Source organism: Panthera pardus, unplaced genomic scaffold (assembly GCF_024362965.1).
Source record: "Panthera pardus isolate Hobbes unplaced genomic scaffold, ASM2436296v1 HiC_scaffold_13, whole genome shotgun sequence".
NCBI classification, from domain to species: Eukaryota; Metazoa; Chordata; class Mammalia; order Carnivora; family Felidae; genus Panthera; species Panthera pardus.
In genome coordinates this window covers 160083956-160099314 of record NW_026526688.1, presented here as the reverse complement: position 1 = coordinate 160099314, position 15359 = coordinate 160083956, and the positions used below count along the sequence as shown (strand labels likewise).

At 37.4% G+C, this 15359-nt stretch overlaps 2 protein-coding genes across 6 annotated transcripts in view; both read left to right on the top strand.

The window, feature by feature from the left end:
• CEP135 (centrosomal protein 135) overlaps nt 1-8189 on the top strand; it is a 69521-nt gene extending 61332 nt beyond the window's left edge. For 4 of the 5 annotated variants that reach the window (XM_053901560.1, XM_053901561.1, XM_019469447.2 and 1 more), the window contains 2 exons: nt 1127-1240; nt 6388-8189. In XM_053901560.1, the coding sequence (XP_053757535.1) occupies nt 1127-1229 (103 nt within the window). In that variant the 3' untranslated portion in view covers nt 1230-1240; nt 6388-8189. Of the gene's footprint in view, nt 1-1126; nt 1241-5542 lie in introns of all 5 variants that reach the window. The other variant, XM_053901559.1, reaches the window with a different exon arrangement.
• Nucleotides 2799-15359, top strand: part of LOC128776462 (translation initiation factor IF-2-like) — a 180782-nt gene continuing 168221 nt past the window's right edge. Inside the window, exons 1-2 of the mRNA XM_053900719.1 lie at nt 2799-2844; nt 10019-10136. Coding sequence (XP_053756694.1) covers nt 2799-2844; nt 10019-10136 — 164 coding nt within the window. The remainder of the gene's footprint in view (nt 2845-10018; nt 10137-15359) is intronic.

Sequence of the window (15359 nt, the reverse complement as noted above, 5' to 3'; positions counted from 1 at the left end):
CAAATTGCTGCTTATCGGGTCAGTTTTTTTATTTCTCTTATTTTCTATTTGCATCAAAACTTTTGAAAGATATGCCATTTGTAGTATAGACAAAATTTGCTAGGAAATCAATATTTATGATTTCAAAGAGAAAGGAAGCCTGAGAAATGAAGAAAAGCATCCATACATAAAATCAGTGTTACTAATTTCTCGTAATTGAGAAGATTTCGTTTCTCAGTGTGCTAAACTGTACATACATGATTTCTATTTCTTAATGATAACTTAAATTCTCTTCAGTCCAAGGGGGGTCCTACTGCCTAGGGCTATAAGACCCCCTTAATTCCTCTTTTTCCCTTGTTCCTGGTCCCCAAAGAAACATAGGCCAACAGGACCACATCTCCTTTTCCTTATCATCCAACTAGGTTATGCATTCTTAAAGTGCCATTATCGCCACCCCAGGGAACAATATTGGTTCTTGGGGTTGAGGGAGTGGCAAAAAAACTTTAGGTATTACAATGACTCATAACCTGCCAGAGGACCTCAGTACATAAATAACATATCTATATGTTAAAATTTCATTGGGAAGAGTGGATAATTTGGGGGGAGGGAATATCTTAAAAAGTTTCTTTAAGGGGGATCATAATGAAAAAATAGTTTGTGAAATACCCAACTAAGTAGAAATCTTGGATACTGAGGAATATAATGCAGAAAGTCTAGGCCAGAGACCCTGAATAGCCCACAAAAGAAGTAGAAACACAGTCACCATGCTTTGTGGAGCTGACCCAGACACAGGGGAGGAGGGCGTAGTAGAGAAAAGGGTTATTTCACTTCAGACATTGGGAGTTTTTAGGAAGAAGGAAGAAGCTAGATTTATGTTCAAGAAGAGGTGGGAAAGGAAGGGGCAGAGGTGGGAACCAGCTTTGCAAATCTGTATTCAGAGGGGCTTTGAACAACCTCTTATAGTACATATTCCTTTAATTGAAATCTTTTACTCCCTACTTAAAAATTATAAGGACATTGGGTTTAAATTTAGTAGAAATACTCATTAGTTAATTGAGGAGAAATTACTTAATCAGTAAAAATCACAACATCTTATATTTTGTATACCACTTAATTGTATAATCTTTTCCTTGATCTTTACTGACAGAGAAAGAGCAATCCAAGAGATGCGTCGACATGGTCTTCCCACACCACCCCTTAGTTCAACTCTGAGGTCTCCTTTACATTCTCCTGAACATATAAGCTGTTAATTATCATAAAGGTAAGTATGTAACACTAGGACAAGCAAAACTAATCTGTAATTATAAAAATTCAGAAAGTAGTTTTCAGTGTGGAGGGAGGGGAGATTTTGCCTACAAAGGGGATCGGGGGAATTTTGTGAAGTAATGAAGGGTTCTGCGTCTTGGTGATGGCTGCACGGGTATATACAATTGTAAAAACTCATTGACCTGAACATTAACAGTCCACGCATTTTAATGTATGTAGATTATACCTCGATTAAAGAAGAAAAGGCATCCACAACAAAATATTAAATGACAGGATGAGATATCACGCAGTAACACTTGATGAAGTGCCACATTCAACATACAAATAACAGGTGGTAAAAGAACAGACAGCGGTGTACAAATGGGAATGCACATGACACAGTAGACTCAATCTGACAGGAATGGCAGGTTGTCGGGGAATAATGAGGGAGAAAGGCATGGCAGGCAGGGTGGGACACAGAGGTATATTGAATGTGAGGCTCAACTAGAGGTTGTAGTCTTATCTCTGTAAGTCAAGGGGAGCCGTTGAAGGTGCTTCTGTGTATAATATGGGTACAAGGGAGGGATTAAGATGGTGGATTAACTTCATAACTATATTTGGGCCATATTGGGGAAGATAGAAATGAGAGGCAGAGACCAGAAAGAGCTATGAGAGGAACAGTATATTCAGTTCAGGATCTGTGGAATAATGTTGAAAGCTAGGACAAATTTAAAAAAAAATTTTTTTAATGTTTATTTTTGAGACAGAGAGAGACAGAGCATGAACAGGGAAGGGTCAGAGAGAGGGAGACACAGAATCTGAAACAGGCTCCAGGCTCTGAGCTGTCAGCACAGTGCCCGACGCGGGGCTAGAACTCACGGACCGTGAGATCATGACCTGAGCCGAAGTCGGCCGCTTAACCAACTGAGCCACCCAGGCGCCCTGAAAGCTAGGACAAATTTTAAAAACAAATGACATATATATAGGAAAGTGCCATATCCTAGCATACAGCTCAGTGAGTTTTCACAAATTGAATACACCTGTGAATAACCTACACCCAGATCAAGAAACAAAACACATCCCTCTTGGGCTCTCTCCTGCTTATAAGCCCTGCTCCAGAAGTAACTATTCTGCCTATTAAAAACATAGATTTCTTTTGCCTGTTTTTGGACACTTTTTAAACGAAATCTTACATTTCTGGCTTGTTTTCCTCCACAGTACATCTGTGAGATTCATTCATACTGGTGTGTGTTCTTGTAGGTTGTTCAGTCTTGTTGCTGCATAGTATTACATTGCATGAACTCCCCACAGTCCATTTACCCATTTTATTGTTGATGGGCATTTGGCAATTTCCAGTTTGGGCTATTGTAGAGTTACGATGAACATTCTATTCTAGTACCTGTGTGTTGGTGACCAGATGTGTGCATTTCTTTTGAGTATATACGTAGGAGTGAAGTTGTTGGGTCACTGGACATGCATATGTTCAAGCTTGAGTAGACAGAGCAAAGTGGTTGTAAAGAGGTAGGATACATATAACAGAAGAAGGGTCAAAGGGATGTGCTGATTCATTGGAGATGGGAATGAATGGGAAAGAAGTCCTGCAGGACCAGGGCTTGAAAGGTAGGTTGACCGCAAAATGCAGGCTTGCTGACAGAAATAGTAAAGTCATTCTTTTTTAAAAATATGCATTTCTTTGCCTTCTTTTAAGTAGAAGCATATAGAAGATAATTAAGCATTTCCTCAATGACTCAGAATTCTCATTATGAACATTAATTATGTAATGTGTTTTGACATACTGATCTGCCAGGTTTTATTGGTATTTGTAGAGCGTAGGTTTAAATGAGTCCTGATTGCTGTACTTTTCTTTTGTGTGTGTTTGTTTGACTAAAACATGCATTTTCCTCTTTCACTTTGAGGACTACTTCTCAATGCTGGCTACAATCACTGTGTCCTCACAACTTCTAAGCTGCTGCATTAATTTGAATGTGATTAGATGGAGGTTCAGCTTCTCGTTATAAAGCCTTGTAACAGTTGTGACACATACATTTTCTCATACTGGATTCACAGCTGCATTTTAGACCAGAGATTGGTAAACTAAGGTCTGTGAGCCAAATCCACTCCACTGCCTATTTTTGTAAATCTAGCATAGCCACACCTGTTTGTTTACACATGGTCTAAGACTGCTTTCCTACAGAGGTGGAATTGAGTAGTTGTGACAGAGACCCCGTGGCCCACAAATCTAAAATATTTACTACCTGGCTTTTCACACTATGTAACCTCTGGAAAACTCTGCTGTGTACCTGTGAGAGAATAAGAGTGAAAAAAACAAATAATTCTTTGGTTTTATGAAAATAGGCTTTACCTTATAGATGCTCAAAAAAGGTCTTGGAGACTCCAGAGATACCCATATTATACTTTCAGAACCACTGATTTAGAACATGCTGGATTTAGCAATCTCTAAAGCTGTGATTATTTAGAAAACTTTCTGTTTTGTTTGTTTTAAACATTTTTTTAAAAATAATCTCGATGTCCAACATGCAGCTCAAACTCACAACCCTGAGATCAACAGTCACATGCTCCACCAAGTGAGCCAGCCAGACCCCCCAAATTAGAACACTTTTTAATTGTGATAAAATATATGTAACATGAACTTTGCTATCTTAACTGTTTTTAAAGTGTGCAACTCAGTGGCATTAAATTCATAATGTTGTACAACCAAAACCACTACTTCCAAAATTTTTTCATCACTCCAAACAGAAACTCTATATCCTTTAGGCCATAATTCTTCAGTCCCCTGTCTACCTCCCCAGGCCCTGAAAGTCTGTAATCCACTTTTCTGTCTCTTGCCCATTCTAGCTTTTCATATAAGTGAAATCATACTATATTTGTCCTTTTGTGTCAGGCTCATTTTACTTAGCATAATGTTGTCAGGACTCATATGTTGAAACAATTTGTTTCTTTTTTTATGCTTGAATAATACTCCTTTGTGTGTTTATGCCACATTTTGTTTGTCCACTCATCAGTTGATGGACACCTGGGTCGTTTTCACCTTCTAGCTATTGTGAATAATGCTGCTATGAACATTGGTGTTCAAGTACCTGTTTTCAAATCTTCTGGGAGTAGAGTTTCCGGGTCATATAGTAATTCTGTGTTAACTAGTACATCCTCACCGAGAAAACGTAAAATATAAAAATATAAAGAAGGACACCAAAATCACTTTTTTTTTTAATTCTTTTTTTTTAACCTTTATTCATCTTTGAGAGAGAGAGAGAGAGAGAGCGCGCATGAGTGGGGGAGGAACAGAGAGAGAGGGAGACACAGAATCTGAAACAAGCTCCATCCAGGCTCTGAGCTGTCAGCACAGAGCCCAACGCGGGACCCGAACTCACTGACTGCGAGATCATGACCTGAGCCGAAGTCAGACGCTTAACTGACTGAGCCACCCAGGTGCCCCCCCAAATCAGTTTTTTAAACGTTTTTTTTTATTGTGGTAAAATATACATAACATCAAATTTATCATTCTAACTATTTTTAAATCCACATTTCTCTGACAATTAGTACATTCACATTATTGTGAAAAAATAATGTCCTTCATCCATCTCCAGAACTTTTTTATCTTCCTCAACTGAAACTCTACCCATGAAATAAATATTAACTCCCAGTCTCCCCTCCCCACAGCTCCTGGCAACTGCCATTACAATTTCTGTCTCTGTGAATTTGACTACTCTGTTTAACTGATATAATTGGAACTATACAGTGTTTGTCCTTGTGACTTACAGTGCTTTCAGGGTTCATCCATATTGGAGCATGTGTCAGAATTTCTTTCTTTTTTGGTGCTAAACAATATTCCACTGTATGAATATACCATTTATGAGTTGGTAGATACTTGGGTTCCTCCTATCTCTTGGCTGTTGTGAAAATGTATGTTCAAGTCAAAATCACTTTTAATCCTATAACCCAGAGTAAATATCAATTAGCATTTTGGTATATACTTCCTTCTTGTTTGATTTGTAATAAATATACACACATTCATAGACATACATATATAATTGTAATAGAGATCATACTCAAAATAGTTTTTTATCCTATCTTATATTTTGTTTTGTTCTGTTCTTTGGGGGTTTTCCCCTTAATAAATTGTTGAGAGCATCTAAGCATTAAAAGTATTTTCAAAATGCCATTTTATTCTTTTTATTTTTCTTTTCTTTTTTTTTTTCCTTTCTCCTTTCCTTTCTCGTTTTCTTTCCTTCTGCCAGGAGACAGTATTTACATTGGGAATTTTACAAGAGATGATTTATTTTTTGTTTTATTTTTTAAGTAATCACTATGCCCAATGTGGGGCTTGAAACCAGGACCCCAAGATCAAGAATCACATGCTCCACTAAATGGATCCAGCCACGTGCTCCTCAAAAATGCCATTTTAAAATAGTTATCAGGTGCCTGGGTGGCTCAGTCGGTTGAGCGTCCAACTTTGGCTCAGGTCATGATCTCACAGTTCATGGGTTCGAGCCCTGCATGGGACTCTGGGCTGACAGCTCAGAGCCTGGAGCCTGCTTGAGATTCTGTGTCTCCTCTCTCTCTGCCTTTCCCCAGCTTGTGCTGTCTCTCTCTGTCTCAAAAATAAACATTAAAAATTTTTTTTATTTAAATAAAATAGTTATCAGTTCATCACATGTTTCCATTGTGGAATTTTTCATATTTTGTGTGTGTGTGTGTGTGTGTGTGTGTGTGTGTGTGTGTGTGTGTGTGTGTGTTTTAATTGGGGTGGTGATTAGATAGCACATAAGGTAAAGAATATTTGACTATCCATAATATGCTGTTTTAAGACTCACACAATTTACAGTACTTGTACATTAACTTAGACATTATATTATTCCTCACTTTGAGTGATTTTTCTCAGTTAACATCCTATGTTACCCCTTTCTTTTCACTCTGTATCATTCATTTAGTCCTCATATACTTTGATGTGTTTGGGTGGTCTGAGGGGAATATATTTTGAAGTATAGAGCTGTTAACTATAACTTGATTATGGGCAAAGGTTTTATTAGAGATTATAATTTTGGTTAAAACTGAAAACAGTCTCTTAGTTTTTTGTGAATTTACCAAGTAATTTTTGTTTATCGTTTTTCTCTTAACTCGCCTTTCCTGTCCCCCCTTTTTCAGAATGGTGGCTTTCAATGAGTTACCTCTGTGGATTTTTTAAAGGACAGAACAGTAATGAAATATTTGAAGTACTTGTTCTTGAAAATCATGAACATTGACACAAATTCTACCTCTGTCAACTTTTATTTAAATCAGTGAATATTTATATAAAAATTTTGGTTTAAAAGAGCCATATCTATGTGTATATTTTTATATATATGACAGAACAAAATATGTATTAATAGTGCTAACTAATGTTATATCTATATTTATATTATTCCTCGCTTAAATTGCTCCTCAAAGTGTGTGTTTATACTGTGAATTAATATAATGTATTGTTCACATTATGCTTTAATAATCTTTTTCATAATGAGCCATGATATGTGTATATAAATATTCTTACAATACTTATTTTCAAAGTGTTTTCAGGTTTCATGCCTGTGTTTATAACCCATATCTTTAATACATTCATATAGGATTATCAATCTTGATGCTGTGCTGTCACACTTTGTTCTTCTAAATGTAAAATTAATTGTTCACCAATTTGCTATCTATCATCAAGGGTAATATATTCAGGTCTATTTTCACAATAGCAGAGGTCTTGATAAAATAATGATTACCGTATATCATTTGTTATTGTCAACTTGAAGAACTGTGATGGGAAAGATACATTTATATATTATATGCAATATTTTATTATTTTGGTTATCACATGGACTCTTCACTTAATACAAATTCTATCAAAATCAAACTAAAAGCCGCATTCAGAATTTTGTAAAACAATAGAACAGAAATTTGGGACACTTTTTCAGTAAATAAAATTCCTCCCTGTATTAAGAAAAAAATTCAGACTATAAAAGTATATGGGGTAAATATAGTAAAAGATTTTGTTAAAATGCCAGTATACATTCAATAATACCAGTTTTTGCTTCTAAATTTGTATGTTGTAATTTATTAGTCTTACAGAATAGTATGTAAACACTGAACTGTGGCATGTTAAATAGAAAACAACTTTTTACAATTAATTTTCAAGGTTGTAGTTTTAAGGAATTTAGATATATCTAAATATGTATATATACACACATTAATAAAAGAACAGAAGTACAAAATAGAATGTCAGATTCAAAAACTAATCGTGTTTGAACCATACACATTTGGAGAAAATCCTTTTCTTGGTAGGTTTCATTATGATTGAAAAAGAAGAACTTAAGAACGAACATAAGAAAGTGGAAGACCAGTTGGTTATAATACAGTTTGTTTCCTCTTGTGGTTTTAATACAATGGAATTTGTGTATGTGTGTTTGTGTGTACCTGGGGGGGGGGGGGGCATTGCTCTTTTCTAAGACTAATATGCCTTATATGTCTGGGATATGGTATATGCCATTTGCAATAATTCACTGTGTATTTGGGTGTGATGTGGTTTATTTTTCTACCATATTTGTAATTTTATGTATTCCATCTCCTTTGTGTGAATTCATATATTACAGCAAAATACAAGAGAAATGGGACTAATTTGCAATGTCATATGGAAAATCTTTTAATAAATATATGTAAATAAAATAAAAAATATTTGTTCCCACCTTTTCCCCCAAAGCAATAGCAAGGCCTATTTTATTAGATATTTTATTTTTAATGTTTTTCATAATTTAAAAATGTGTAGCTTGCCATAATTATTTTCTTAACCATGTTACTACAATTTTCCTAAATTAGTTTTATCTTAAAATACTGAATGTTCTCACCATTTGTAGATGTTTTTAATTTGTTTTAAAAATTTTTAAATTATGCTTGACATAGATTTTCCATTAAACTTTCCAGTCAATTTATTTTCTCTTACAAATAGTTTTTTCTTAAATTTTAGCAATAATCTTAATTCTAAAATTAACAATTCAAACTTTATCATGGTAGGATTTGGGTAAATCCTTGTATTTAATGTGTGAGATACTTTTTTTTTTAATGGTTTTGATTTATTTCTAGTTCAAGAAATGAAGTCAAAGTTTCTGTTTGAAATCCATGTACAAAATGATTGAACAGGCTTGTGTATGTGTTTACATTTTTCTTTCATATGCTCTGTGTTGAGAACCTTAACTACATTGACTATGCCACCTGCCACATCACCTTATTACAACTTACCACATATCTGATCTCCCCCTCTCCCCAATTCTTAGAAGATTTACTGTCTTTTATTCTAGCATCAGTCTTTTTAATTTCACTATCTTGGAACAGTGGTTATTGACCAGGCCTGCATTGGTGTTACCTGGACAGTTTTAATGAAAAACTGATTTCTGAACCCTACACTTGTCCAAATAAATCAGAATCTCTGGGAATTAGGTGTGGGCATTTTAATTTTTAATTTTAGGTTCTCTAGATGATTCTAATGTGTAGCGGATTTAAAGTGCTAATTTAGAAACTGATCCACCAAACTGACCTACTAATGGGACTCAACCTATAGCTTGAAAACACTGCCGTAGATCTTATCATTACCTCCAAAAACCTCAGCTTCTAGCATGCTACTCACACCTCTTTCTAGGTCACTCAGTCATGCCTAACCAATCCTTTGACTCAACTAGGATCTCCAGACAATTGATTCTCTCCCCTATTCTTTGTCTTTAAGTCCCTCACTTTCCTCTATCTTGCATGGGCTTCATTTTCTTTGCATATACATTAATTCTCTTGTCCCTCTAAACTGAAAACTCTTGTTTGTATGCAACTACTTCAACTATGCTGCATCTGTACCTAAGCAGCTGAACAGGGATAGAGAAAAAACCAGCCATGCTGGTTCCAATTTCACTTGAAATTTATGACCCTGAAAATCAAGGGCCCACAGCATTGTGTGAGGATCCTATACATTTTCCTGGTCAATTCACACTTAACCTCTCCTCAACAAGCATTCCACACCTCTTTATTCAGACCTTCAATCCCTCTCTTTCTTGCTCTCAGGTTGTTTCTTCTTTGAGAAAATGGAAACACTAGGGAAACTTTCTCACCCTTCAAATCTATTAACAATACATCTGTATCCATAGAACTTCCTTCCCTCTTATAACATGAACCATCTCTACCGTCTAGCTATTTTATCTAGTTATAATCAGTATTCATTCTTTCTACTAGTCAAAAGATTCTATAATTAACACCACATTCCTGAGTCATTTTTGCTCACTTGGCTTGTTCCCACTTGCATGCATACCTCCCATGCATGAGAGAAAGAACGTGAGCAGGGGAGGGGCAGAAGGAGGAGAGAGAATCAAGCACACTCCACATCCAACACGGAGCCTGAAGTGGGGCTCAACACAGGGCTCAATCTCATGACTGTGAGATCATGACCTGCACCGAAATCCAGAGTCAGATGCTTAACTGAGTCACCCAGGCATCCCTTTAATTTCCCATTTTTAAACCCTGCCAGACCTGACCATTCCATTTTTTTTACACCCTGTAGAACAAAAAATTCTTAACAAGTGTTAATCTATACTCACTTCATCACCACCTTTCCTTCTTGAACAATCCCAATGATGCTTTATTCGCATTACTCCAAACCATTTTTTGTCAAGGTATCAACTTCCATGTGTTCTTTATTTCCTTTTTCACACTTAATATTTCTTGTTAGTGCTTTTTCATTATATTTTGTTCTTATTTGATACTGCTGCTATCTTCCTTTGAGGAAGGATTCGATACAGACATAGCTTTAAACTAAGTGCATTTGAAGATGAGATTAAGGACTTCTTCCAGAAGGCATCAGAAAAAGAGATTGAATGTGTAAAAGAAAAGCATTATGGAGGGTATGTGTAGAAGTGCCAAGATCCAGATAATACTGAGCCTCACAAGAGAGGGATATTAGGAGTGCAAAAAATATTTTAAGGAATAATGGAGATAAATGTCACCAAATCAAAGGATACAGTCTGAGGTCTTTATTAAAAGGGCTTAGAAAGGGGAGCCTAGGTGGCTCCGTCAGTTAAGTGTCCAACTTTGGCTCAGGTCATAATCTCCTGGTTCGTGAGTTCGAGCCCCACGTCTGGCTCTGTACTGACAGCTCAGAGCCTGGAGCCTGCTTCAGATTCTGTGTCTCCCCTTCTCTCTCTGCTCTTCTACTCATGCTTACTCTCTCGCTCACTTGCTCTCTCAAAAATAAATAAACATTAAAAAAATAAGTGGGCTCAGAAAAAGCCAAGTAGAAAAGAAGGGGAAAACCCACATCTAGACACAATATTAAAGACAAGGGAAGAGGGGCACCTGGCTGGCTCAGTTGGTAGAGCATGCGACTCTTGATCTCAGGTTTGTGAGTTTAAGCCTCACATTAGGTGTAGAGACTACTTAAAATCTTTTGCAGTGCCTGGGTGGCTCAGTCATTTAAGTGTCCAACTCTTGATTTCAGCTCAGGTCATGATCTCATGATTCATGGGCGCAAGCCCCAAGCTGGGTTCCATGCTGACAGCACAGAGCCTGTTTGGGATTCTCTCTCTCTCTCTCTCTCTCTCTCTCTCTCTCTCCCTGCCCCTCCCATGCTTACGCACACACTCTCTCTCAAAAATAAACTTAAAAAAATAATAAAATCTTTTGAGGCACCTGAGTAGCTCAATCAATTGTGTCTGACTCTTGAATTGGTCTCAGGTCATGATCCCAGAGTCATGGGATCAAGCCCTGCATCGAGCTCCATGCTGAGCAAGGAGCTTGCTTAAGATTCTCTCTCTCTGTCCCAGTCCCCCACTCTCTCTCTCTCTCTCTGTCTCTCAAGTTAAAAAAAATTTTTTTTAATAAATAAAGACAAGGAAACAAATTTTAAAAGGCTCAGAGAGAAACAGGTCACCTGAAAAGGAACAAGGATCAAAAATTTACATCTCTTATGGACTGAATGTGCCTCCCCCCCCCGACACCAAATTCCTATGTGAAAACCCTACTCCCCAATGTAATGATGTTAGGAGGTAGGGTCTTTGTGAGGTAATTCAGTCATGAGGGTGAAGCCCTAGTGAATGGGATTAGTGCCCTTGTTAAAACTAACCTCACAGAGCTCTCTCACCCTCTCTGACATGTAAGGACACAAAAAGAAGTTGGCAGTGTACAACCCCAAAGAACCCAACTGTGTTGGCACCTTCATCTTGAACATCCAGCCTCCAGAACTGTGAGGAATAAATTTCAATTTTTTTATAAGCTACCCAGTCTATGGCATATTGCAATAGCAATCCAAACAGACTAAGACAGCGTCAAATTTCTCAATAGCTACACTAGAGCCAAGCATCACATATTATTTTTAGAATTCTGAAAGAAAATAATTTTGAAACAAATTTTAACTAGCTGTTGAAACACTTTTGGAGGAAGGAATCAATTAGAGAAGTAAGTATAGGGATACTGCAAGAGATTTGTGAATTAATCAAATATTTTAGAACAGTCTATTATGTTAATAAAAAGAAAAGGGGGTGGGAGGAAGGAAGGAAGGATGGAAGGAAGGAAGGAAAGAAGGAAGGAAGGAGAAAAAGGAGGGAGGGAATCTATAAAAATTCAGACCAAAATTTCTAGGATCTGGATAATACCAACATGCTAGATAGTGAGGAAGAAGAAAGACAATAAAAACATGAGAAAAGGTAAAATATTTGTGTTTTTTAAAAAGATTTTCAATGTTTGTTTATTTTTGAGAGAGAGGATGTGGCACAAGTGGGGGAGGGGCAGAAAGAGAGGGAGACACAGAATCAGAAGCAGGCTCCAGGCTCTGAGCTGTCAGCACAGAGCCCGATGCAGGGCTTGAACTCACAAGCTGTGAGATCATGACCTGAGCCAAAGTCGGACGCTCAGCTGACTGAGCCACCCAGGCACCCCAAACATTTGTGTTATTGGGAGAAGATACAAATACTGAAACAACAGGGAGAAACAACACAGCTATGAGTCAAAAGCAACTGTCATAATGATATAATACTAAAACACTTTTCTAGAACTTTATTCTTCCTGGGCACTATTCTGAGAATTTTACATGTGTTACCTCATTTAATTCCCACAGTAATCATATTCTTTATTCTCATTTTATAGATGAGGACACAGGCAAGACTTGCTTGTGGACATATTACTAGTAATGGTAAATTCACTTTTAGACAATTTTTAAAGTGATTTAATATTTAAACCAGCAGAAGAAAACATGATCTCTATAGAAAGTATATTAGAAAATTTGAAAGATAGCAGGGGTAAATCTTTATGTAAGAGTAGCCAAAATAAATGTAAGTGGATAAAATTCTTCAATTAAATGGCAGAGTCAGATTGGATCTTAAAAAACATTATGTCAGGGGTACATGAATGGCTCAGTTGGTTAAGCATCCGACTTTGGCTCAGGTCATAATCTCACTGTGAGTTCAAGCCCTGCATTGGGCTCTGTGTTGACAGCTCAGAGCCTGGATCAGGCTTCGGATTTTGTGTCTCAGCCTCTCCCTGCCTTTCCCTCACTCACGATCTGTCTCTCTCTCTCTCTCTCTCTCAAAAATAAATAAACATTAAAAAATTTTTAAAAAGAACCAGAATGTCAGCCACAAGAGAGATAAATTTAAAATAAAAAATACATAGAAAATTTGATAATAAAAGGAAAAGATTCATCAGGCAAATGGGAACCAAGGGAAAACTAGAGTACTAATCTTATCTGACTAGATAGAATTCTAGGGAAAAGAAAAAAAGACAAAAGCAAGGTGTTATAGACTGGTGAACAAGAACAACAATAGAACATAAATGTACAGCCATTTCAAACGTACAGCTGTGTATATATATGTACATATATAAAAGTTCGCATTCAACAAGCAAAATACATATTTTCTGCAAGCACATCTCTCATATTTAAAAATAGAGCATATGTTAGCCCTTAAAGGATGCCTCAAATTCAAAAGGATTAAATCAAGAAATTATTTCTCTGACCATATTGCATAAAATTAGAAAATAATAGGGAGGAGTTAAGATGGCAGAGCAGCATGGAGACCCTGAGCTTGTCTTGTCCCTGAAATGCAGCTAGATCAGTACCAAACCATTTTGAACACTTAGGAAATTGATCTGGGGATTAACTCGATGATCTGAATAATTTGAGCCACAGATCTTAGCAGGTACTCAGTGAGAGAGGTGAACTAGGGGAGAGAGAAAAGCCATGGAGGGTAGACAGCCTTTTTTACAGAGAGAGGACAAAGAGGTGCATCAGGATCATGCAAGAAAAGCCTTCCTCTGGAAAGTAGCTGGAGAGAAAGAGAAAGAGTGAAAACACTCGCAGGGGACTGAACAAGAACTCTGTTTCCCAAAACCATTGATGGGGAAAAAGGAAAGGGTTTCAATACCACCAGGATTCTATAAACAGTGGAGTGCAGAGTCTGAAGTTTCAGAGTTTAGTGCCTGGCAGTGCTCTGGTGGGGAGTAGGGCAAATCCTCAGGAACAAGCAGCAGGGTCTGAGGGATTTCTGTGCCACATGGAGAGAAGCAGTTTCCCTACTTGGAGTGCATCTGGTAGAGGCCATACAGCCTCCCCACAGGCAAAGGTCCCAGCAGACCCAGGAGAGCAGCCATGTTTGCTGGTATTGGGACAAAGATGTCAGAATGTGGTGAAACCTAGCAACGGCTGTGTGTTGTGATTTGCCATAATCTCTGAACCTCTACTACTGCATGATTCCACAAACATTTTCTGGGGCAAGCTGGCACCCAGCGATTGCTCAGCGAGACCCTCCCCCAGAAAGTCGGTGTGGGTCCAGGCCACAGGGGTTTCTGAAGTGTAGGGTTTTGAAACAAAACGTCATCTGAGATAAAACTCTGGAGGGAGGTACCGTCTGGCAGGCTGATGGCTTGGACACAGACAGGGTAGAGGCAGGGAGTGGATGGAGGCCTGAGACAAAGGAGGGGTGCTTGATCAATGGTCAGGGAGAGACAAAGTTCCTGTGCTAGAGACTAGGGAACTGGATGAAGCCATTTCCACCTCTCCTGTACATGCACACATGCACACTGATCCACCCCAGTAAGTTAAGCAGTTCCACCTAGTGGAGAAGGGAGCCTTACACCAAGTCCTTCCCAACTGCTCCCTACAAGCACATTCCAAAGAAGACCAGAACAAGTCACTCCACCTGTTTAGTTTATGGACTATAGAGTGTTTCATAGTTTCAGTTAGGGGAAACCGGATATAACTTCATTCAGGTTACATTCCATTTGTTGGTTCACTTATTTGTTGGTTTTCTTTGCTTATGTTTTTGCTTAAATGGTTTTCTTTTTCTTTCTTTCTTTCTCTTTCTTGGATACAGAAAGAGAAATTGTTTTGACTTTATTTTTTATTTTTTAAAATTTTTTATTTTATTTCAATTTCTTTATTTTATTCTATTTTATTATATAATTTTTTTAATTTTTAAATTTTTTCTTAACTTTTTTTCCCTTTCCTTTCCCTTTTTTCTCTGTTCTATCAAGCTTCTTTCAACAAGCAGAATGAAGCACACCTAGGTCCTAGCTTCCTTTATTTGATATTTTGTTTTTAATTTTTTTTTTAATTTTTTAACGTTTATTTATTTTTGAGACAGAGAGAGACAGAGCATGAACTGGGGAGGGTCAGAGAGAGGGAGACACAGAATCTGAAACAGGCTCCAGGCTCTGAGCTGTCAGCACAGAGCCCGACGCAGGGCTCGAACCCACGGACCGTGAAATCATGACCCAAGACGAAGTCAGCTGCTTAACCGACTGAGCCACCCAGGCGCCCCTGTTTTTAATTTTTTAATTTTAATTTTTAATTTTATTAACTTTTTTCTTCCTCCAGAGTGACAAAATGAAGGAATTCACCCCAAAAGAAAGAACAGGAAGAAATGTCAGCCAGGGACTTAATCAACACAGACATAAGTAAGATGTCTGAACTAGAATTTAGAATCATGATAATAAGAATGCCAGCTGGGGTTGAAAAAAGCATAGAAGACACCAGAGAATCTCTTTCTGCAGAGATAAATAAAATCTAGTCAGGCTGAAATTAAAAAATGCTATCACTTGGCCAACAGGCACATGAAAAGATGTTCAACGTCGCTCCT